Below are 25,383 nucleotides of genomic sequence, written 5' to 3' on the forward strand. Positions count from 1 at the left end.
CAGAAAAATAGAGTACTGTATTAGGTGTCCTTTCATTTACTAAATTGTTATCAAAATTGGAACAAAAACAAGAAAACAAATTGAAATGTGAGGTTTGGATTGTAGAGTAGCTGTGTTCAGCATGATAGTGATACTCTTGTCTTGTCAGTCACTGATTATTTTTCATATCATGCCAGTCTTATCTCTGCTGTTCCATGTTCCTACGAAAAATGTCTTCAGCAAGTGCCAATAGTTCGGATACAACTTTGCACATCCACACCATTTAAACTTGTAAAACTTGTACTAATGCAAAATATACACGAGTTCAGACCACACCATGGTGGCACAAATACTTGCTTTACAGATCCGTAACGATGGACATTTAGATAACTGGTCTGTTCATATGCTCAGATCAGCAATCGCTACACTGAATGTTGGATTTTCTCTTTGTTTTGCTCTTACTCTGTCTTCACAATTGCCCCGCCATGCTTGTTTGTTGGTGTTGTTGTTGTTGTTGTTTTTAAACCATGTGCACAAGGAAAGTTTCTATACAACCCTACAATTTATGTGTGCCAAGGAAGCAGATAATGTACGATTGTAGCACTGAACATGGTTTGTTTTGAGACTTTCCAAACTAATTTATAAACAATGTGAGAAACATGTTTCATGCCGTTCAAATTATTTTTGAAATTTTTGGCTGAGAGCTACAATACTCACAGCGTACATTTCTCTGAAAGTTACACGTTTGTACACGTGTATCTCAAAGTGTGTGCGGCCAATCTTGATCCAGAGTTGTTTTTTTATCAAGTGTCAGAGCCGCCTTACCATTGGTTCAGAACCATGACAGTGAGAGATGTCAGAACTTGTTGCAGCCTACCTTGCAGGTAGAACCTGCAGTCATGAAATCAGGTTTGATGTGTTCACTAGCTGGCATTTGTGATTGATGGTAGGATTCTCCATGTTGTGAGAAACAATTCATACTACAAGTTCTGTTGTTACATCGTACACATTGTAGTATACTGTAGTAGGTCTGTTCAACTTCTTCCCAGCAAGTACAGGTACAACGTATGACTCTTGGCACAACTCGATGCTTGAGTTTGAAAGTGAATGAATACAGACTGTCCTGTAACTGATGTCTCAGTTACAAAACCAATTAAAAGAGTCATCTAATGGCTTGCTGTATGCAGCAATAGTTCATGGGTGGAATGATTAATCTGTAATTGGAGGAACCTTATTATGGAAGGCTTTATCACAAAGAGTTTACAGTCACTTCTACCGTCAGCCATGAGTTGCACAGCTCAACTGGTTGGTACTTGTGGGCACTTGCATCTTGATTATGTCTGGATAATTCTGCTTGGCCTTTCATGAATGTTCATTGAAAACATGCAGTGAATAAAGTGCAGTCATATCTTGAGAGACCGATCATTCAGAGGTCTGAAGTCCATCGCTAACCCCTATAAAGTTTTCTCTCACAGAAGGATTTTGTTTGGAAAGGCTACATTAAACCTTGGTTTACTTTAACCTTTGGTGATCTGGATTCCATGCAAGTGTGAAATCTTGTATCGGAGGGCCCATCTTCACTAGGGCCTATCGTGACATTAAAAGCTTCATTTTGATTAATATGTTTTGTTTTCCAAAAAGAAATGAATGTGCTGTCAAATTCATGCTAACTTTTAAAGTTTGATGGAACTTTGTGAATTTCATATCTTTCAGCCAGATAGGATTTTTTTCTAAGTTTGACAAAATCCAATCTATGAATTTAGATGTATAATTTACAGTTCAGCAAAAAAATATACAATATAATCTTGATATCCAACTTATATTTTACTTGATGCTTTGCACATAGCGTGCCAAGGATCCGCAGAGTAGCAGAAGGATCTCTTGAAATCTGTCAATATGCAGTGAGGTCCACGAGGGGTTTTAGCATGTCGCTGCGACATGCTAAAATTTTTGCGCGACATCCTTCAAAACGTGCGACATTCTAAGCGCCATGCCAAAAAAACTGCGACATGCCAAAAGTAACTACACATGTAACTCGCAAATGACTTATAGGGTGCTCCTTGTTGAAAGGAGCAGCAGTTTACAAGCGCCAAAAGTTTATCCACAGTCACCGCACCGATCACGACACAACGCGGCTCAACAACAAGCTACAGTACTCGCACAACACCACATCACACACTTGCTCACTCACGTCTCACCTCCCTGCTCACATGTACATGCCATGGCATGGGATTGCGCTCTGATTCGGGATCCACACACACACTTATCAATTTGTGTGAAGTAACCACCTAGCCGGTGCAGCGGCACAGACAGCCGCCTGTATGCATGTGAGAGGGAGAGAGAGGACGGAAAGAGAGGGTCGGAGGCTGAGGAAGGCTGACACGTGCTCGCTTGTTGTCACGCTTGTTGTCGGGTTACGCAAAAACAAACGATATGAAATGCACGCCCCTCCGCCAAAGGTTGTATATATATATTTAAATATATATATATATATTTTTTTTTTTTTTTTTTTTTTTTGCTGCTTTGGTTTGTTTGTTCGTTTGTCTGCCTGTCTGTCTCTCTATTCGCAAAATAAGTCAAAAGTTGGGAACAGATTAGGATGAAATTTCAGGAACAGTTGGTTGGTAAAATGGCGCAAGGAACAGATGATTAAATTTTGGTAGTGAGAAGGATTTATGATACCACTGGAATTCACCGTCAGGATATCCAGGATTTTTTCTTAGACTTTGTTTCGTATATTTTAAAGGATTCGTATCAATTCTTTAGGAAGCTTGCCATCGGCAATAGCAATTACGCAAAATTAGATGCGTTCAAAGCATTGCCGCAGAGAGAAAATTACCTCCATCTTTCGTTCAAAAAAAAAATCAAAAACAAAAACGAACGATGGAGTAAGCAAATGCAAATTGTTTAATCTTTTTTTCTTTTTTTTTTGGTAGATTCAGCGGGTTATTTTTTTTATTCTAAAAAGCCATGCGTTCCATTTGAACTTTTGTAAGTTAGATTTTACTCGAGCGCCGAAGTTGAATTTATCCCAAGGATCTCGTCGCAATACCGAGTAATGTGTATTTATTTTCGCGTAGCTTTCGGTGCTGCAAAATTTTGCTAGGGCCTAAGCTTTCTCCTAAACTTATTTCTGTCGTTTCTCACATCTCGTTTGGTACGATTTCTTCCATTTTATATCACTTTATCCGTTCCCTTTATACTTTGAAGTATTTAAACGTAATTCTCTCAAGTGTCTCGCACTGTTATTTTTGTAACGGCGATTTCTCCGCTTCGCTGCAATACTTTTTCGAATCGAAGCGACGGAGCTCGAAGTTTGATCCCAGCAGCCGCTTCGATGCGCTGTTTGTTGTATTTTCTAAATCAAAATGTTTGCGTTGTTGGGAGGTGTTGATACTTTGTATTTGTTATTTATTTTCCTAAGTATTTATCTCGAGGAATTATGCGTGTTTCTTAATGTTGATAAGAAACGGCTAAAATGATCTTGAGTGATGTCTGATGGTGATGATGATAACTAATATGCTGGTGACTGGTGTAAAAAGACGGCTTCCTGTGGATGCTGAGCGTACGTGACGTTTGTTTATTTCCCTTTCCCTCTTACTCTTCTTTCCCCCTTACTCTTCTTTCCCCTCTCAAGAATGATTAAAAAAAAGAAATTACATACACCTCACAACAAAACGAGCCACGTGCTACAGCAACCTTCGTGAAGTTAAATCTAAATGTTCAATATCAGCAAAGAATAAGGGGAAAGCAGCACGAATGACAATAAATAAAAGCGAAGAGATCGTGTATGCAGCCTCTTCGGCTCGAAGAAACTTGACACCCCACCCCTCTCCCTTGTGGAAATTTCCACAAAAGCAGGTGCCACACCCAGGTGCATGCCAGACGAAAGAATGCGCGCACTGGAATAAACAGCGTGTTGATATCCTGGAAATATCGATCGAAGAACCAGCTCATTAGTTGAATTAAAGGAATCATTGCAAAGATATCATGATTCTATTTCTATATCCTTTCTTTTGGCGCATAGTAGGAAACATCGAACAGTCGATTATAGTGTATTTGATCGAATATCTAATGTTCCCTGAACAATAAAAAAAGGATTGATTATTCAGTCAATTAAAAATGCAATCACAGAAATACATGAATCAAAGGTCTCGTATGCCCAGACAAATTCACTACGAGTAGGTCCAATGAGATGCAGTCATCACCTGGTTAGACAGTAAAATACAACGTGTAATGACAATTCATTCCAGTTCACGCTCATCAAAACTGCTTATTACTTTTCAAAGTTTTGGCTATCAACATTCGTTCGTGGGTGTATTTTGTTTGTTTGTTTGTTTTGTGTGTTTTTCCCTCGTGAAAGGCGTAATGATTTCTTCGTATCGAACGTAAACTGCATGTTTACCGTAAACAAGCCATTCAGCTCAGCTCAGCTATGGCGCATTCGATCCATCGAACTTGCAGTAACCTCTTACAGGCAGGATCGAGCACATGGCGCATTCCTTTAAACTTGAAAGTGAAGCCACGTGTTTGCATCGGCGCTTCCACACACAGCGCGGCATTTTGCGATCATCGTTATAGCAGAATTTCTGATTCCAGTCAGGGGAAAAGGAATTGGAATACTTCGGAAAATACTGATATTTGAAATCCAATAAAATAAAAAAGCCTGAAAACAACGCATGATTATGTTTAGATAGTAAACAATAATTGGAAACACAGAACAGAGTTTTGCATCCGCTCACACAGAAGCTCTTTTGAGAAGATGAAAGCATTCCCCGTCCCCTGCTATCGAAGTGGAAGCTTCCATAATCAGCCCAGCAAGTTTTTGGAGGTACATGTTGTACATACTTGCACTTGTACACAACACATTCATTGCGAGAAAGCAATCAATCAACGCTGGCATCTTTATCGTGCTGGTGACCAGCTCGATGCTTCGGCATGTGTCATAACGTTATGTTTAGAGCCTGTAGGCCTCATAAGTCGACGAGTTTAATTCAAAATAGCAAAAAAAAAAAAAAAAAAAAAAAAAAAAAAAGGGAGATTGAGAAAATACGAATTCTGGTGGAAAAATACGAATTTTGGAGCTGCTGAGTACTAATTTGTGCTTCCAAAGGTTGGCAGCTCTGTACGTAGGAAATGTAATTTCTCTCTGACATAATGTACACCTTTCAAGAAAGAAAATTAAGTGAAATATTGATGAAAGGCTTATTGATAGAATTACCCAGATCTGAGTTTTTGTTAAATGTCATTCAAGTTTAACTAAACGTCTGTTTACCAGTAGGCTGCAAAAGTGCAGTTCTCACTTTTCTACACTCATCTCATCTACTTTGTGAGTACACAGTTATCTTGGCATTTCAATGTGAAACTGAAAGTAAATAATATTAAAAACAGTCAGTGTGCTGTACTGTAGTACAAGTTCAAGATGTCCTTGTCATTTATCATAGCATCCCCATTGAGGAGTATATCTATTTAAAATATATTCAAAAGGTCTTATGAGTAAGGAGTAGGACGATTAAAAATCTTATGTCATAATCAAACAACTAACATAATTTTTCAAATATTAATGATTTTTATCCTGGCATTGCAGAGTGATCATGGTGATCAAAGTGTTCAAAATAAGGCTAAGATAGCACCAGAGAGCATCTAGAACCCCAGAGCTTCCAGGGCCCTTAAGCGGGCCCTGGACCCCGGCCGCAAGGGACTTCGCGCTTCGCGCTCGTGATGTGCGCTTCGCGCACATACTTTCCCGCGCAAGATCACTTTTTCCCCCTGCAACATGCTAAAATTTCAAGTTGTGGACCACCCTGAATATGTCTCCTGATGCCATGACAAAGAATGTCAAAGTCTCCCTGGTTTAATATACAGGGATTATTTTTGCACACTGAGATCGATATCGTGTATCTCCCGCATTGTTCATTGGAACCTATTGATGAGATTCTGATGTGGGAATATTGGCAGGCCTGTCTTAGCACTTGATACCACCTTGAGAATAATCTGCAGGTAGTCAACACATATTACGTAATCATGAAGTGGACTCTGTACAACATTACTTGGTACATATCGACCCCTAATTTGCGTAACATGGAAGGTAGGGAAAGACAGCAACAAATTCTGATTGGTTCATAAAAGAAAACGACCTTATTAGATCTGTTTACAGTACAGTTTTTTTGATTTGTTGTGATTGTTTTTTTTATGTGTTTTAAAGAAATGTACTTCATAAAGAGGCTCGTGTTTTAAAGAAATGTACTTCATAAAGAGGCTCCTGTATTGCTTGTCATCTTGGTTTGTTAGCATTCATATCAAAGGATGCTACAGCTCTATGTGTATCTAGATCTATAGTTTCATGTCGTCATGGCATTTGATTAGAAATGATCGAATATCGAAGACAAAAAATATCAAACACATATTACTTGATGTGTACAACCTTGCGAAAGCAAAAATAATGTTGAGCTAATAGCTATCATGCCCTACTTCAGTAACAAGATGCTCTGATAGTTCATGCATTTGAATATATTTTTATTGTACTTCTGTGATGGAACAAGTAATCTGAGAATCAAGACAACCTGGGGCCCGTTTCAGAAAACTTGTTATCAGTGACAACTGCCACATTTCTATGACAAATTTGCTCTCAGCCACTCAGATGCAAGGATTTCAAGAGCTTGTCACATCTATGACAACTTGTCACTGATGACAAGTTTTATGAAACGGGCCCCAGGTAGCCCATTCCAGAAGTTGACTGTCTAGAAAAGAAGCAACAGGTGAATTCATGAATTTTCCTCCTTATATGGCAGATGAAACACAAAAGATTTTTTTGTTGTTGTCTCGCCTGTGTAGCGCAAGCATGACGTAGGCGTCACTTTTTTGGTGCCGGCAGTGTCGGCATCGTCACCATTTTGGTGTACTCTCTATAGCTTTCCACAGCTTTATAAAGCAGTGTCCACCAAACTAAATGCCACAGGTACATAACTGAAAGATGCAAGTCAAGTTCGAATATGGGTGAAGTTGGAAAGGTCAAAGGTCAAATGGTCAGTGAACTTTACCTGATAAGCACTGTACACACAGTATTGCAGTGTAATCTCAAAAACTTTCCACAGCTTTGTGACCAAATCTACACCACAGGTACATGACGGAAAGATGCTGGTCAAGTTGGAATATTGGTAAAGTCAGCCAAGGTCAAAAGGTCAATGAACTTATTTTGAAAAACACTTTACTCACAGATTGCTGTGCAGATGGGGGAGACATCACTTGGTGTATGCATTGCTTTTTTTTTTTTAATTGCTGTATTAAAGATGTGGGATGCAGTCATCTGTCATTCTTTGCCACTTTTGTATTATTATGAATTTCTTCGAAAAGCAGAGAAAACTAGTTGCATTCACACAGACAACACAACGGGATAACAATCGCAATCTGAGCACCGAGATTTTTTAGGCCTGTTCAGATGGACAGAAATATCTTGCCATTTGCTAGTCGCGATAATTTCTTGACCAAATTGTGTATGCCCAAAATACAGTCATGATGTGTATATTGAATGACAGGACAAAAAAAAAAAAAAATCTCAAGATTTATTGCTACAGAGTTCACATACTCATCATGGTGTGAATTATTGCACTATTTGTCAGATTATTGCAATAATTCAGAAATATGATTTTGAATTTCAGAGCAAGGAGGGGAGGTGTGGCTTCTTTCTGAGTTTATATCAATCACTCATGAGCTGTAAGTAGCACGATTTGACTGCAGTGCGAGCATTTGAGGGGTCCAGTTGTTGAAAGGTCACTGTAAGCTTCGCTTCCAAAACACGATTTCGAGATCAATCCGTACATGGGACTGTTTTGTTCCATGATTCTGTTGAATCGTGATTGGAAAACGCCTCCAGACCGTCATTTGAAACATGATTGGAATTACGATTGAGATCACCCTCTGCGATTCCAGTTTGCACTCACACAACAAAAATGCGTAACTCTAATCATGATTCTGGTGATGAGTCATTACAATCATGTTTCAAATTCAGCACTCTGTACGTGTGAAAGCACTCTGAAAGCATTATGAATTTACACGTGCCAATTTGAGTTCATTAGAAGAACAAGGAAGGGGAAAAAAAAAGATGGATCCTCGTCAGTTTCTGTCTGTTCCCTCAGGCGGTAGTGACAGAAAGAAGTAAGATGTCTTTGCCAAATGTAGAGAAATCACCGTTAATTGCAATAACTTTTGGAGCTTTTTAAATCATGCACACCACTGCCTCGGCCTGATGCACTAGTCTAGACATTCAGACCCCCAAAATTAGTCAGTGCTGTTCAAAACAACGTCTCTGGTAAATGGTTTTGTTAATACAATGTGTCATACACGTCACAGTACAGTGATATTATGGCAGCAGGAAAACAACTCAGCGATTCAACCAAATTATGGAAAATGACAAAAATGTGTGGATACTTTGTTTTTGTTCTTGTTCATGCCAAACACAGTTTAAGATGCAATATGCGCTGTGGTATTCCAAATCTGTTTATCGCATTATATTGGAAGGGCTGGTAGTAGAAGGCTTCTAGTGTTATTTTCAGGTACATGCATTTATATCTTTCATTAGCATGTCATGGTGATTGTTGCTTGGCCAATAGATATCACCAATAAAGCATCATAATTATTGTAATAATAAATAGTTGAGGGCCTACTTTGGCCCAACATCTTCACATTGTACATAGCGTAAAGTTCTCTTCTTTTATCTGCAGTTTGTTTTTTCCTTCATACGACATGACTGTGTTTTGTGTGTGGGGGGGGGGAGGCCTTTTTGTAATATTATTTCTTCTTCCATTGGAGTGCTGGCTTCATGCTTGAAGATTTACGCACTGTTTTTTGTGTTGGTAGGTGGTGGCCACTTCACCGGGCTTTCACCATGCTCTTTGCGAAAAATGAATGAAGCAGGATCTTCTATGTGCACGATTTGTGACTCTCACACACGAGACCTCCATTTTATGTCATGTGTCTGAGGGACAGAATGTTTCTGCCTCTTATTTTCTTTGTAGAATTAGCCTCAAATCAGGAATTCCAAATTATCTTATTTCGAATCATTAATTTTTGAATGAGAGAAATTCAAATGATAAGAAATTGCATTAGCAAACTGTAAGCATAGAGTAACAGAGAACAGGTGGTTATGGCATTGAGCTCACTGAGGAAAATGAAAGGTAGGTAGGAAGATCTAGAATAGAGAAGAGAAAGAAGAAAAAAGTGGAGAGGGGAGAGAAAGGGTAGGGGTCAAAGGTCATCTCGAGGTCGCTGTGAGAGTTATTTTGGACTGGCAAGGAGGTTCAAGTAGGGGATTTAGAGGTGCAGGGAAGGAATGTATGGGGATTGACATTGACATACCTTTCCACACTGTGAATCAGAAGGTCACACTAGGCCAGAGGTTCATGCTGTGTGAGGGTCATACTGCCAAACTACCCCAACATTGATGTTATGGCTACAGGTGCCACTGTGTGGTGTTTTGACAACTGGAACGTGTGCCTACGGTTTATGGATGTGTGTTTGTATGTGTGTCTGCTTGTTTCAGTTCAGTTGATTTATTTCACTTCCAACAAACAATAATAAGAAATACAAAGAAACGCTCATACAAAGAAATTCTCATATACACAGACGTCATGAAATACCACAATGCGATGAACAGAATAACATTGTAAAAGAGATACAGGTAAATTATCAACAGAGATACAAATAACAGTTACGTCACTGTGGTAAATGCATAAACAATATTGCTGGAAATGGAGGGGACTGCTAAAAAGCAGAGCTTGTAGAATGCAGTCCCCTCGTAGAGAAAAAAAAAATATAATTGCAAAAAACAACAACAACAACAAAATTCCCTAAGTGGTAGCAAAAAAAAAAAAAAGACAGACAGAGTAATACACACATACATGCACACATACGGAAGCACATTAACAAACACATGGCGGCTCTCTTGTAAGGAAAAAATTATGAGAGGATAGAAAGATATAGTAGTGAAGAGGTAGTAAAGTCCGAAGTGGACAAGGGGGGGGGGGGGGGAAGAGGGGAGAGTAGAGGGAAATGGTGGGTCACAACCAGGGCACTGGAGGCACAGAAGCACGGGCTCGCTGATGAAGAAAGAGTAGTGAGAATAACGAAGCAACACAACTTTGAAAATTAAGAGTAAAAAAGAAGAATGAATTATTATGCTGCGTACGAAGTTTTTAGATGATTCTTTAACTTTAAAGAAAATGTATAAAAACTTAAAGCTTCTTTTATACTATTATCCAGATATATATTATTATATATTATATATTATTATCCAGATGCTTGTTATGCTTGTTTTGGAAGGTTGACAGGTCATAGATCTGTGTAGTACTGGTATCTGCTATTATCTAGATTAGATGTGTGTAGGCGTAATAGAATCATGAAAATGCATTTTAGAATTACTTCTTTTTTTTTAATAGATACTGCATATTAAAGAGAAGTTAAGTATATCACTTGACTGGGCAAGCCTTTAGGAATCCATATGGCTTTGCAGAACAGCCTGTTTTGGATGGGATTGAACTTTAATTTTACATTTAATAAAGTTTATTATGATGTCCTTCATTATATATTTCACAGCGTTCTTTGATATTTCTGTGAATTTTGAGAAATGACTGATATTTTTGTAATTTGCAAAATTAGCAACTTGAAAAAACATTGTCCCTCGCGACACAGAAGTATTTTTATTTGTCATCAACGTGGAAAATCACAAATGTTTTGCCTGAAGATGGATAATACTTATTTTTTATTCCATCGCGCGTTCTTGATCATGAATTTGTAATTGTCTTTGTACTGGTCCCAATTTGCAATGTATCATACCTGCGGAATATATGCTGTTGACAGTTGAGTAGTGATAAGTTCCTGTGCATTCTCGTCATTTTGTAATGAGAACCTACCTCAAAAGGGATAATTAAAACACACACACACACACACACACACACACACACACACACAAATCTTTAACTTGTGATTTAAATTTTATGTGCACATTCTGTAAAGTCTAGAGTGGTTTATCTTTGGTGAGATTAAAGGACAAGTTCACCTTCATAAACATAAGGATTGAGAGAATGTAGCAATATTAGTAGAACACATCATTGAAAGTTTGAAGAAAATCAGACAATCCGTTCAAAAGTTATGAATTTTTGAAGTTTTTGTGTAGTACCCGCTGGATGAGAAGACTACTGCAGTGTATGAATAACTTAGATGTCACATGCGTACAACAATATAAGGAAAATATAAAGAGAATTTCACAAAATTCCATCTTTTGAAAAAAGTACAAATTCCCCTGACTCGTTACCGATAAATGTTATGGGTAATATTATTCCCCCTGCCTTTAGAAAGAGGCAAGTCAATTGCTCTTTTATTATGCGAAAAAAGTGAAAATATGTTGAATTTTCTTTTATATTTTCTTTATACTGTTGTACGCATATGACTCACAAGCTGTAGTAGTCTCCTCATCCAGCGGTTCCAACACAAAAATGTAAAAAAAATCATAACTTTTGCATCGATTGTCCAATTTTCCTCAAACTTTCACTGATGTGTTCTACTATTTGTTGCATTTTCTCAATCCTTATGTTTATGAAGGTGAACTTGTCCTTTAATGATACTGCCTTTCTGTAAAAGCTTTGCCCAAAGATACAGTAGCTGCACAAGATAGTGACACATTGACTTTACACATTATTTATACACACAGTTCCACATGCAAAGTGTGAAATAAAAAAGAAGTAAAAGGTGATGGTAGTATATTTCCAGGAAGTCATGAAAGTAACACACATTGTTTTCTTTGGTTTCTGTTTTGCAGGCTGGATGTAGTTAAAACATGCCTGGTATTGATATGATGAGAAATGGTGTTATTGTTTTAGTATGGTATAACCAGCTTTTTCCCCATTTTTTTGGAAGAAGAGAAATTAATTACAGTGGCAGTAAGAAGAGCTATTGTCAGTGCCTTTAGCACTTCCATCTTTTGCTAAACCTGTACTTTCAGTGGGTGAATGCACTAATTCTTACTCGGCTCGAGAACCAAACGCTGGTTTGTGATGAACTAGTATTCTGAGAGGGCAGGTCTTCACAGACTTTTGGTCACATCATATTTCATGCAAGTTTATGTTTTCCAAGTATCATAGGATTGTTTAAATAATACCAGCGAGAAAAAGTAACAAAACCATGGGTACTATATGTTACTTGTATGTGGAAAGCTTTGTACTCTACCTTCTCTTCTGTATGGTGTTCTTATTGCAAAAATACAGCAGTGACTTCATAAAAGTTTATAGTTACTTTGTGAATAGGTAAGACGCCTTGCAATAGTCTAAATATGTATGTATGCGTGTGTTTGCAAGGGTAGAATGAGCTCCAATGATCTATTCAATATCACGGACACGTAAACCCTCGAATGTTGACAACACAGTCAATTGAGGGTGAAGAAAGGTCAACCATTTTGTCATGTCAGAGCAAGTTTTAGCTGCCCTAGCCACTGTGTCCACGACCTTGAGCTGAGTGCACAAAAAGGTTGTCTCACCCCCCTGATTCTTCTGGGTATGTGTGTGTATTGTGTGTTTGTGCTGAGAATGGCTGGGTATGCGTATGTTTGGTCTAGCACAGAATGACATTCATGTCTTGTACCATAATGTTTCCAAATAACATACTGTTGTGGTCAAGATGCTATAATGCTATCATTAAATGTCTATCAGCAACACCGGTCATTTGTATTATGGGTAGATGACTTTGAAGACTTCTTCCCTTCTTTTAGTGTATAATTTTGTTATCCCCTCTCCCTTATGGATTTTAAAGGTGCTATCAATACTTCAACCATTTTATTTCTACATGGATTGTTAGAATGGCAGTGTGATATTATATTATTGGTTTTAATGAGTTCAACTTTGAACAAAAATAAACCTAAACCACAGAGTGATGTGAGATTTATAAGTGAAATGCATTCATTCAAGAAATACTGTATTCATCTCTAGAACACGAGTTTGCAGACATCTGTGCAGATCTATCACAAATGTATATTGACCTCCACGTTGTGTGTCAGGTGTCCATATCCCATGATGTGTTATAACATCTGTGTGCAAAATTTGAAATAGATATGCAGGATTGATTAAAGTATTTTTTTCCAGAAATATATAGATATTGCTGCAGGCAGCAGGACTTACAAATGTAAAGATATCTTTTTTAAAAGTGTATCAATATATGTAAAGTGCATTGACTGTGTTTTCCTTCCTTGTTTGGATGTGTATTATTTTTTATGGGGGGGGGGAGGGATGGAGGGATTATGTGCCAAGAATATCAGTGGTATTCTTCAGGACCAATTGTGCACAAAGATACTTGAACTGTAGACTTAGCTTACACAATGATATGCTAGCATAATCTGTAGTCATATGCATTTGTTGAGTAAGAGTTTTCATTGAAGCGATTGACTGTAATTCTATCCAATGTATTCACAAGCAGTAAACCAGTTGGAATCAAATCAAATGTATGTAAAGGATTTTCAAATGTTCCACAAAGTTGTAGCTATTGTCCAGGTGGCTCAAAGATTCAAAGTAGGGACAGAGATAACTGGTGTAATACGATTTTGCTGTTGCAAGCAATATCACATCCATGGTATAAAAAGAAAAATGCACTTTACCACGAATTCATTGTATCAACAGAACACAAACTTTAAAAAGTCATATAAAGAGTCTGAGCCTACACACATGAGTGTATACTGACATATGTTTTACAATGGATGCTCAAAATATCTATATTGCCCACTACATTTGCCTATATGTATTCTAGCTGTGGTTATATGGCATAATTTGTGATATATTGGGTCATATTTCTAGTGCATAGAAAGTTCATATCAGCACTTATTTGTGCTTTACAAGTTTCCCTCTGGCTCGCAAATGAGTCAACATGAAATTGCTTTGTTTGAAAGACGCTATATCCTTTGATCCAATCGACGAAGTGATGTAGTGATCTATGGTAATGATGATACCTCAAAGGGAATGTCCATCCTGATACAAGTTATATTCACACGACGTTTGTAATCTTAAAAGTTTTAAACTTCGATGGTTAGCATTGTTTTAAACTATTATGTGCGCCCACACAATACCTTTAATATATCGAAAATTGAATTTTCGAGTGAGAGTCGCACTCGATGATTAAACCACAGAACTGGAAGAAATACATTCAAACAGTGCCAGCGATGAACCTGATAATGTGTGACGATATAGTAGTGTGCAACATGCACTGGAGGTTGGCTTGGAAGCTGAGGGGAATAGGGTTCACTGAAAGGTCACACAAACTTTTGAATTTGTCGATGATCATGTCCACACAACGTTACAAAGGGGGACCTGCAGCAGCTTTTAGATAGAGTGTATTCAATCTGTAGATATCTTGTGCTTCTAATCATCGACTAATCTTTAAGATCGCTAACTTTCAAGTGCCTGTATGCAGGGGCTACACTACAAGCTAATCATCAATGATCGAAACTTCTAAAGCTAATCTTGAAGTTTAGAAAAGTTGTGTGAACTTAAACGTGATGTTGCCTTCTACAAGTGTGAAAACAGAAAAATCAGAGAAGAACTTGTAGGTCAGTGAAAATCTAGGGAAACTGATGAGACACACACACACAAAAATACTGTTGTGAACAGTGAAATACATAGAGATTAAAACAAATTGGCAACTGTGTGTGATGTTGATATCAAGCGGCTCTCCATTTTTCTTTTCTTTTTTGAGGGGGGGGGGGGAGGGATGAAAGAAAATGTTTCATTTTTCTCCTGAGAAAGAAGAATACTTCAGACCTGTTTTTGCTACATGATAGAAGTACCAACTAGACATTTTTGTGTGTTTTCTCCTCAGATTAAAATTTGTTTGTGCTCAAATATTTGAAAAAAAAATGAAGATTAGGGAAATTTTAAAAATCGAAACACCTATATCCCACTGATTTTGACAATTTGTTTTACCCTCTAAACTTTAAATTTTTTGTAAATCTCTTTCCCCCAAAATTATCACTTATTTCTGCTCTGATTTTTCTGTTTTCATAAAAGCAGCGTAGTAAATGTCATAATGGAATTTTCCTTAAAAGGAACATTATTAAAGCAATATTGTCAAGGGAATTGAAAGTTGAATATTTAAGATTTTTAAATTACAAAACATGCAAAACAGAGTTTGATTTGATTCCCTATTTTCTGTTTGATTTGATTTGGTTTGATTTTATCCCCGTCTGTCAAAGTCATCTTAAGCGTGGATTGGGTTGTTTTCCTTTCATTGGCTTGCATTGCCTAATTACTTTTAGTCAAACCTGTGTACAAACAAGCTGTGAACTGAATGATTGTACTCATTTCTCAGAATGAACACGTCAAGGCACAGGAACGCCACAGATCGTCAAATCCCTCGATTATGCCAAGCAATCCTCGCCACCCAGCAGGGGAAAAATTCTCGCTGAGGCGCGACTGACGCGATTCCCTGGGTGTGAAGTTCTAATTTGTATGATAATTGCCTCTTTTATAGTTGTTCTTTGTTTGTTCACTCGTTTATTTGTCTGTTTTCCACTTCTCTTCTTACCCCCCCCCCCCCCCATGGCTCGTCCTCCAGACTCGATGAAGTCCATGCCCCTCGGCATGCCGCTACCCACGAGTACCATGGGGTCTCCCTCGCTGTCCAGCCAAGGTCTTAGCTCACCTACTCTCTCTTCACCGGGCCTACTACACACAGGAAGCATAGGAGAATACCGTAAGCAAACCAAATCATGTGATTTTACTTCGTTCGTTTATCTGGATTTAGTTATTTATTTATTTAGTTATTAATCAATTTATTTAGTAATGGGCAAGTCCAAGATAATGCGCGCGTTACGTATGGGACATTCAGAGACTTTTATGACCTGAAAAATAGTGTTAATGGTCTTTGATCATATTGAACTTCATCATGGTGATTGATATCTAGGAGAAGTATAAACATGTAAAAAATTGAGAAAAATGACCTTGACAATTATATTCTAGAAGAGAAAATATGTGCCGTTACGTATGGGACCAGAAAACTTTTGTTTTTTTGAACATTTTTTTCAACCTCAAAACTCTCTGAAAGTATTTCATTCTACAACTTGTAACTCACTGTGATGAAAGTCACAACACTCAAGATTATCACAGGTAAGTTTCATGTCATTAGGCAAAAAGCTCTAATTACAGGTTCTAATTAAAGACAGACATGACGTGTTACGTATGGGACAGTTATGTATGGGACAGTTTGTCCCCCATTCATTTAGTGTGTGAAGAACCACGTTTATGGGTATTTTGCATAATTATTGTAGTAAAGTCAGTTGAAACTACTCAAATAATGATCCAGATTGTCAAGGAAACATCATTCCCCGAATATTCACCATTATAATCATATTCAATCATATTTTTATATTCTTATGACCAACCTGAGTATGCATGCCCTTTGTCCCCCATTCGTTTAGTGTGTGGAGAACCAGTTTATATCCTGGGTATTTTGCAAAATAATTTTGCAAAATACCCATGAACAAATTTTTGCATAATCACTGAGGTAGAATCAGTTGAAATTACTCAAATGCTGTTCCAGATTGACAAGGGAACAATATTCCCCATATATTTACCATCATAATCATATTTAATCATATTCTATATTTTTAATGACCAACCTGAGTATGTATGCCCTATTTTTATCAGGATAGTTACTACTGAAAAATTGAATAGTTTATTAAAAGTGTTTACTTCCACTGATGAAGGGCAGTTTGCCATTTAGTTTCAATAAAAAATGACTTGACACAAGAAATATTAATTTTAATAAATAAGCAATACCTGCTGCGTGGAACCCCTGTGATCAATATATGATGTCTGTCTAGCAGTCAGGTCATTGATTCGAGTCACACCTCAGTATGTAGTTGTATACCCATGAATTTTGTTGTGGCTACTATTGAAACTGAATAAGGACAATTTGTGTATCACTTGCAATAAAAAAAGATTTACTTTATATGTTTTTTTTTGTATATATCACAGCCATTTCAAATTGGATCTCCGTCACGTAAACTTTGAATTCCTCTAGTCTTAGGATTGTATGCTCTTTAGTAATTCATATAATTGGTTTCCAATCATCTCATTAAATGTTGAAAACTGAATCCCCATTTCTACAAAAACTATACCATCCCTTTAATGCTGTTTTTCATTTTGTATTTTGCCATTTTCCCCTACCCCTTTCTGAAAATTGTTCAGTCAAGTACATGCATTGTTTCAAGTGTCTAAAACTCAAAAAGTAGCTACAATGTTTGGATGCTTTCTTCAGGATGACTTACCATTTGTGTACTGAGAGACCTTCCCAGCTAGCTACATGCATTCACATGCAATATGTATGAGGATGTCCCATACGTAACGCATTTGTCCCATACGTAACATTATTTCAATGCCTAATAGAATATATTTCTTTTACTGTTTTTTCTTTTTTCTATGGTATTTAATTTCTCTAAACAATAAATTAGAACTTTCCAAAATGGCATTAAAATATCCTTAGCAATTTCAGAAAAAACCTAAAAAAATGACCTCAATTTGTTACGTATGGGACATCTCATGATAGGACACGAGCTAATTTGCATAATCATTTGCATAATCCCTAAATTTTTATACCAAGTTAAACTATTTGATGAACTTCTTATGTCCACATATTAATCACATATCATTTGCTTTCCTTTGAATTGATATGAATTTTTATAAATGTCCCATACGTAACGCTGTTTCACATTTATGCAAATGAAGCCCTTGAAATTTGCATAAACTTACATAATATCATTTTTTCCTCAATGGAAATCAAAACTTCAACTCATAAGCTTCAAAATGATACCAAACATGTCAATATTGAGCAAAGATGAAATTTTGCCTTCTGAGGGGACCTTATCTTGGACTTGCCCTAATCTATTTATTTATTTATTTATTTATTCATTTGTTTGTTAATTTATTCATTTATTTATCTATTTATTTATCTACCTATCTTTATTTGCTTCTTTATTTTATTTTTTATTCATTTTGTTTATTCTTTCATTTATTTTTTTTTATTTGTTTTTTATTTGCTCCTTTATTTTTCTTATATACTTAATTATGTATAAGTTCATTGATTTGAGTGCATTCATGCCATTTTATTTCATTTTTTTTTTTGGGGGGGGGGGGTGGATGAGGACCTTTTGTTTGTTATAAGTTACAGTCATGTGGGGGATGTAATCACTTGCCACAATAGTGGTATCATGCTTTCAAGCCTGAGGCAGCATTTCTTGTTGTCACTTTTAAAATCCTCAAGTATTAAAAAAGTCCGTAGCTCTCAAGGGAGATTCCACAAAGGTTTCATTTTCTGATTATTTTTGCATGAAAACTTCTTCAGTAGTATTCCTCTCCATATGAGAATCGCTATTTTTGTCTCTCTTGCATAGCGGAAGTGAGACATAGGCGTCACTTTTCCGACATTGTTCTTGTTGTCGGCGTCCACTTGTTGTCGGCGTCGTCGCTGTCAACAATTTGGTGTACTTTCCATAACACTCAGCTATAACCACCAAACTCACACCTTAGGAACATAGCCTCAGGATGCCGGTCAAGTTCAAATAGTGGTGAAGTATGACAAGGTCAAAGGTCAAAATGTCAATGAACTTTCCATGATAAACATTGCATATTGTGGTGTGCTCTCAATGTTACACTTTCCACAGCGTTGAGGTATGACCACAAAATTCTCACCACAGGTACATCACCTAAAAATGCCTGTCAAGTTCACATATTGGTGAAGTCCGACATGGTCAAAGGTCAAAAGGTTACTCAACTGACATTGAAAAACACTGTATTTGAAAATTTGCCATATGCAAGCACGACATCGCTTGGCTTTTGCCTTGTTTTGAGTCACTCTTACAGTGAGAGTTTGTCGTCAGTGTGAGTGGAAGAAGGTTGCAAAGGAGATCCTAGGAAATAGCCGTGTGAGTTAATAAAGCATTATGATTCAAGGTGATATTTTGCCTAATCCTCCCACACAGCTTCCAATTTGTAGATTGAGTCATTCTATAACCAATACAAGGAATGGAAAACTTGTGGATGACATGAAAGCATGTTGCATTCCATTTTTCTGATACATCACTTTACTAAAGTGCTTGTGGCTTTAAGATGTGTCTTTGTGCTTGTGTGTATGCGTGTTTATGCTAATGTTTGTGTAGGATAGAGCTTGCTAGATGACTTTTGTCAACAGAAAAATGCTATTGAATTATTATGACTTCATTCTACTTCCTTACCAAAAAGTGACTCGTTGTAAGAGTCTCGTTGGGAGTATTTTCCATTACGTAAAATACATTGTATAATAGACCTGCTGCTATGCCACAGGGGGGCTTGCTTTCCCCTTCCCTTCTGGGCTGTCATTCCAATTCATCATCTTCTCTAAGTCCTTTTTCTCCTTCCCAAATTATGTCTTACATGGCATCAGACAGACCTGAAAACTTCTCAAAATCATCTTCCACTATCTGGCATTTACTTGCTGTGAATACTAAATTATGCCTCATGCAAACTGTATGTTTTGATGTGTGAAGGAGCGTGTCGTAGATGAAAGGTTCATTATTATTTATGAGTCTGATGGTCCCTTGTCAAGTGTATTTAAGCCCATATGAAAATAGGGCCTTGAAGGGAGATTTCCTATTTCTTATACTTTATAGAGCATAGGTATCCACAATGCATGTTTCACCCTGCCCCAAAAGAAAAAAGAAAAGAAAGGGGGAAAAACCCATCTGATATATGGTGTGATATCTTTCATTCACACCTGGATCCAGCAATGCATGAGATTGGTGTAATCTCAAGCAGGACAGAAGTATGCAGTATTTCGAGATTTTTGTCCTCCCCCTTTAAAAAAAAAAACAGAATCTGGAAGAGGAAGGCAGTCATAGAATAGTCGTATGAACTGTGCATTTACAACTGTTTTTTCTATCTTTTTTTTTCAGGGGGAGGGGGGATTGGTATTGATTGGTTAGGTAGTAAAGAGACATGAAAATTGGTTTAGCGCTTTTGCTATCAATATGGTCATCATAATATCTGTGGGGAAAAAAAAGATGCGGAGGGAATGGTAATAAATTGTGTTGGGTCTCCTGAGAACCTTTGGGTGAAATTCGAACAATGTCAGTTTTTTTTGGTTTTTTTGTTTTTGTTTTTGTTTTTGTTTTGTTTTGTTGTTGTTGTTGTTGTTGTTGTTGTTGTTGTTGTTGTTTTTTTTTTGGGGGGGGGGAGTGGAACAAATACAAAAACAAAACAAAAACAACAACCAGAGGGCTAAGCACCATCACATCACAACTGAAGATGATGAGGTGTACTGGTTTTTTATGTGACTTGCCATCCTATTTCTTTTCTCTGATGATGGGTCCTTAATTTTCAGCTTGCGATTCTCAGTGTTCAGCCCGGGGTTAATTTTCAAATTGGTACAAGAAAACTCCCATGTTGTTTCCTTGTATTCGAGCTTTTTCTTACATCGTACATGTAATCTAGGACGAATTAGGACAGCTAGTGTCATAATCTCAGTTCGATTTACTGTACAGTGAAAGCTTGAGATGAGAATCTAGATAGTCTTTTAATTTGGTTTTACTACTTCAGCAAGTAGCTAATGCAACAACTTGTTGTCCAGAGGTTTGGAGTGTATTGTAAATTGTACAGAGGAACTCTTCTGGAGATATTGTACAGGTGTATTTTGTTTTGTTTTATTTCATTTTATTTTTTTTCTTTAGGGGGGGGGGTGAGATGGGGAGGGAAGGTGATTTTCTAACAAACTAGTAGAAATCCACCCTTGGGGGATGGGGATAAAAAACCAATCAGAATAGGACTGTGTTTGTTTTTTAAAAAGTCTATGATATGTTTCCAAATGAGGGAAACTACCTCGCAATTCCCAGTATAGTATTTGTAATAAAGTGAGTGCTAGGGGACACGCTTCCTCTCCCTCTCTCTTTCTCTCAAGTCGTGAGTATCTTTGCTACACAAAATTGCTATGTTGTCATTAGAGTGGCAACTCTTTGATTTTTACTATGAATCCTACAAACACTATATTCGAGAAAGATTTTTCTGAACTGGATGTTTATAGTCACTACATCTGCACAAAGTAGAAAAGCCATATATCACAAATATGTGCCTGTTTTTTAATGGAGAGTTAAATGTTTGCATTAATCTTATGAGATGTGTTGCCAATCAGAGGATCATATGGATTTGGTAGTATAGTAGTTTTTGATGATTCTAAAAAAAAAATATTGGTACTTGAGTTGAATTTGTCTCTCATGAAAGAACAGTTTTATTTATCCTTATATGAAATGCATGAATTGATGAAAATCATAGTGAAAAAAAGATAGAACAGCAACCTACAGATACAAATTGTACTTTCTTGGACTTGATCATACCATGAGTGTTCATGTTTATGGAAACATGTGGCTTTGTGAATTTTTTTTTTTTTTTTTTTTTGGTAGTATTGAATATTGGAAATGATAGTTGATGTGAAAAACAGTGCCATGAGATTGTACAAGGACTTTTACCAAATTGTACTGAAGCTCACTCTTTCACAGCTTCTGAGAAAAACATTGAAAAATATGGGAAGAAATTCCATTCTTATGCCTAATTCTGAGTAGTGGTAGTATTTATAATCAGATGCATTGATGTACATTCATCCCGTCAAAGTTTATTACCTCCAAATTCTTATGAATTATCAGTGCATGAACTTCCTGCTCAACTTCACGCTGACGACCGTTCTTCAACTGGAAGGACACCTGAAGGTCATATTCATGAATGAAGTTCAGATCCAGATATCTGATTCATAAGAATGTGGACATCAGATGCATTATTATGTACCGTTGACACAGTACATTGTATGCTGAGTCTTGGTATGCTTCCTCGAGTTGAGCCTGTCTACTCAGTCCCACACTAGTCATTTGGTGTCGTGTTCCTTCCTCTCCACCTCAAGCAGGTCTCCACTCACCACCGATGCAGTCACCCACCCTCAGCAGCCAGGGCTCCATGGAGGACATCAAACCCATCATCACCTCACAAACCGGCTCCATGCCGTTATCACAGTCTGCTGTCTCCAGCATGACGGGCATGCACGGCCCACTGAACATCAATGTACAGGTAAGCCACACCCCCACCTTCCCAGCATCCTATCCACTAAAGCTATGACATCTCAATGGCATCATGTTTTATCCATCTGCATTAACCATTCTTGGCCAACCACATCAAAATAACATTGACATTATACACAAACGAATTGCCTGCGGTATTGAGTTAGTGAGTTCAATGGAAAAGCCTGCATTTTGTACAGGTGTCTATGATAGCAGTCTAACCACAACTGATACGCAGGAGATTTCAAACACAAAACGGGGATAGCCTTAATATTTTATGTGCTTTGAGTGCTGATTGGCACAGAAGACCCCTGTAGTGATGTATACACTGTCCCAAATCTCTGACACAGAAATGGTTAATAAAGCTAGATAATAGTAATAATGCCAAAGACAGTGGCAAAATTGCTTGATAGATTTAAGATGGCTCCCATGGAAAATTTGAAAGATTTGCAAAAAAGACAGCTCATAGCTAAATGACAGAAAGGTACTCACCTCATTCCCGGGCGTGAGCTCAGTACTGCTGTGTGGAAGGGAATTTATGATGGCAAAATCCTCAAAGGGTTATGATGTGTTGTTGATGTAATGTACCCTCTTTTATATGAATGCAAAAGAGTATCACTTTATTAAAGCTCTGAGAGTAATCATTCGTTGTTATTACCATTCTAGAATATTTGTCTGTGTTTATGCTGATAATTGATTATGAGTTTTTGGGGAGTGGTTGTTCGATTTCCAGACTTTGTAAAATGGTTATATGATTTGCTATGTTTGTATCTCCCTTGCTGTATAATTACACTTTTGGTTTACAGCCATACTGCCAACCAATGCTGCCATTGTAGAGTACTTGTCCAGCATTTTCTTATTCAATTTCAGGTATGGAGATCACTTGCATGGGAATACAGCCATTAAAGTATTCGGAAGCAGGAGCAAACTGCCATTGGCCAGAGAAATTTTAACTTGGGGTCATAAAAGACATAAAGGAAGCATTTAAAAGTGATACGGCAAATGTTGCGTGTAATGGCCAAACTTGCATTTAAAGGACAAGTTCACCTTCATAAACATAAGGATTGAGAGAATGCAGTAATATTAGTAGAACACATCAGTGAAAGTTTGAGGAAAATTGGACAATCGATGCAAAAGTTATGAATTTTTAAAATTTTTGTGTTGGAACCGCTGGATGAGGAGACTACTACAGCTTGTGAGTCATATGCGTACAACAGTATAAAGAAAATGTAAAGAAAATTCAACATATTTTCACTTTTTTCGCATAATAAAAGAGCACTTGACTTGCCTCTTTCTAAAGGCAGGGGGAATAATATTACCCATAACATTTGTCGGTAACGAGTCGGGGGAATGTGTACTTTTTTCAAAAGATGAAATTTTGTGAAATTCTCTTTATATTTTCCTTACATTGTTGTACGCATGTGACATCTCAGTTATTCACACACTGCAGTAGTCTTCTCATCCAGCGGTTACTGCACAAAAACTTCAAAAATTCATAACTTTTGAACGGATTGTCCGATCTTCCTCAAACTTTCAATGATGTGTTCTACTGATATTGCTACATTCTCTCAATCCTTATGTTAATGAAGGTGAACTTGTCCTTTAATTCCATCAGCCATTGATGCTTGGTTCCCACTGTCGTGCAATCTGCTATGCACACCATGATTGATCATCTGTAGCTGATCGTGGAATCTTCGTTCATGTCCATCACAATTGTGCCACTATGGAAGTCGTGGTCTGAATCTTGGTCTAAATCATGTGTGATCGTATCAGATCTTATTAGACCTTGAGGTCACTTGTGGCCATGGCATTGATCGTAGGCGATTTTTGAACTGTCCAAAACTTTTCTATAATCATCACGATCGTAACGACTTACCCCAAGATCTGATATGATAACCGCAAATTACTCCACGATTCATACCATGATTTCCACAGTAGCGCAGATTGTGATTGTCATAAACAAAAATTCCATGATCAAACACCAATTGCCAGTTGTGACATGGGCAGGGGAATTGCATGAAAGTGGAAACCCAGCATTAGCAAGGTTTGAAGGCATTGTTGTAATCCCCCAAATACTGTATATGCCGCATATTTTGTGAGGTTTTTATTTTTCGCAAATTTCGCGAGTCTGGTGCTATTCGCGAAAATATTGACTCTGATCACGCTATGAATGTGAAGTACGCGTACATACATTATTCTCCGTTCGGTATAAGACTCCACGATCGCGAATTTGACCACTCCCGAAATCGTTGGGAAGTTCTGATTGGCAAAAATGTAGATTTGCGAAATATATGGCATATACAGTAGTCACTAGTCTTTTTAAAGTGAACGAGGGAAAAAAATTTAAAGTCTTTTATCGAAAATAAGTAAAGTAATTGAGTGAGAGTAAAAGTAAACCGATTTCGCCACAGGAGGGCGACAGATGCAGGCTTTGTCAGCAGCTTCTCATTGTTTGATTCCTTTAGTTACCACGAGACATTTTACATCTCAACGTGCAGGGCCATTTACACAACCCCTTCTCCCAGCCAGCACAATCTTCTATCAGTCCAGGCTCCATGCCCGGCACATCAATCAACAAGAGCGTCTGTGCGGTATGTGGAGACAGAGCATCAGGTGAGCGCCCCTGCTTTTCCCCTCTTCCATTCCTCCACTCCACCCCCTTCCGTTGCTCTTGAAGCTGTCCTTCTAAAGCCATTCGCACATACATGAAATGAACGCTTTTTGAAAATCGATTCTCGTGATACGTGATGCAAGAGCTGCTCATTTGTGTGTGTGGATGCAAAAAAAAAAAATGTTAACACTCATGATACATGTTGTGATATGAAAAATCGGACCAGCTTGATTTCCTTTTCTTCTTTTTTTCAAAATGCACAATTATTTGCCCAGCATGGCTTGTGTGCATGGAACATGAAGAAACATCAATTCGTTTAAACCTGCAACGTAACTGGCCACAATAAGTCCGCACACTAGTGTGCTGGGTTCACGAGCCGGTCATTTCAAAGTCCTGCACAGCCCGCAGAATCGGTGCAGTTCATTTGCAGGCGAGTGACTTTTTCGTTTGCTGTGTGTGAACTTTGCTGTCTGTGAACAGTGGTAAATAAAATTGATTTTCGCAATGCGATGCAAAAACTGATAACTTGTGTGTTTGAATGCTTCTACTGTATCATCAAACTTTCAGCCTTTCTTTACGTTGCCTCGCAGTGTTCTCTTGTCATTCAACCAATTTTTGTATAAATTTGCCATCAATGTTCCGTAGACTTCATATTTTTTGTATTGCCTGTCTGTCTGTTACACATGTCTGT

The 25,383-nt window shown here is 37.6% G+C and overlaps 1 protein-coding gene across 3 annotated transcripts in view; it reads left to right on the forward strand.

Moving 5' to 3' along the window:
• The window catches only part of LOC139721898 (retinoic acid receptor RXR-alpha-B-like), a 116,497-nt gene that overhangs the window by 38,799 nt on the left and 52,315 nt on the right, over positions 1-25,383 (forward strand). For 2 of the 3 annotated variants that reach the window (XM_071633219.1, XM_071633221.1), the window contains exons 2-4: positions 15,565-15,702; positions 21,931-22,091; positions 24,547-24,694. In XM_071633219.1, coding sequence (XP_071489320.1) covers positions 15,565-15,702; positions 21,931-22,091; positions 24,547-24,694 — 447 coding nt within the window. The remainder of the gene's footprint in view (positions 1-15,564; positions 15,703-21,930; positions 22,092-24,546; positions 24,695-25,383) is intronic. The other variant, XM_071633222.1, reaches the window with a different exon arrangement.

The sequence above is a fragment of the Diadema antillarum genome, unplaced genomic scaffold, assembly GCF_040938485.1.
Source record: "Diadema antillarum isolate AM-2024a unplaced genomic scaffold, OU_Dant_1.0 scf00000151, whole genome shotgun sequence".
NCBI lineage: Eukaryota > Metazoa > Echinodermata > Echinoidea > Diadematoida > Diadematidae > Diadema > Diadema antillarum.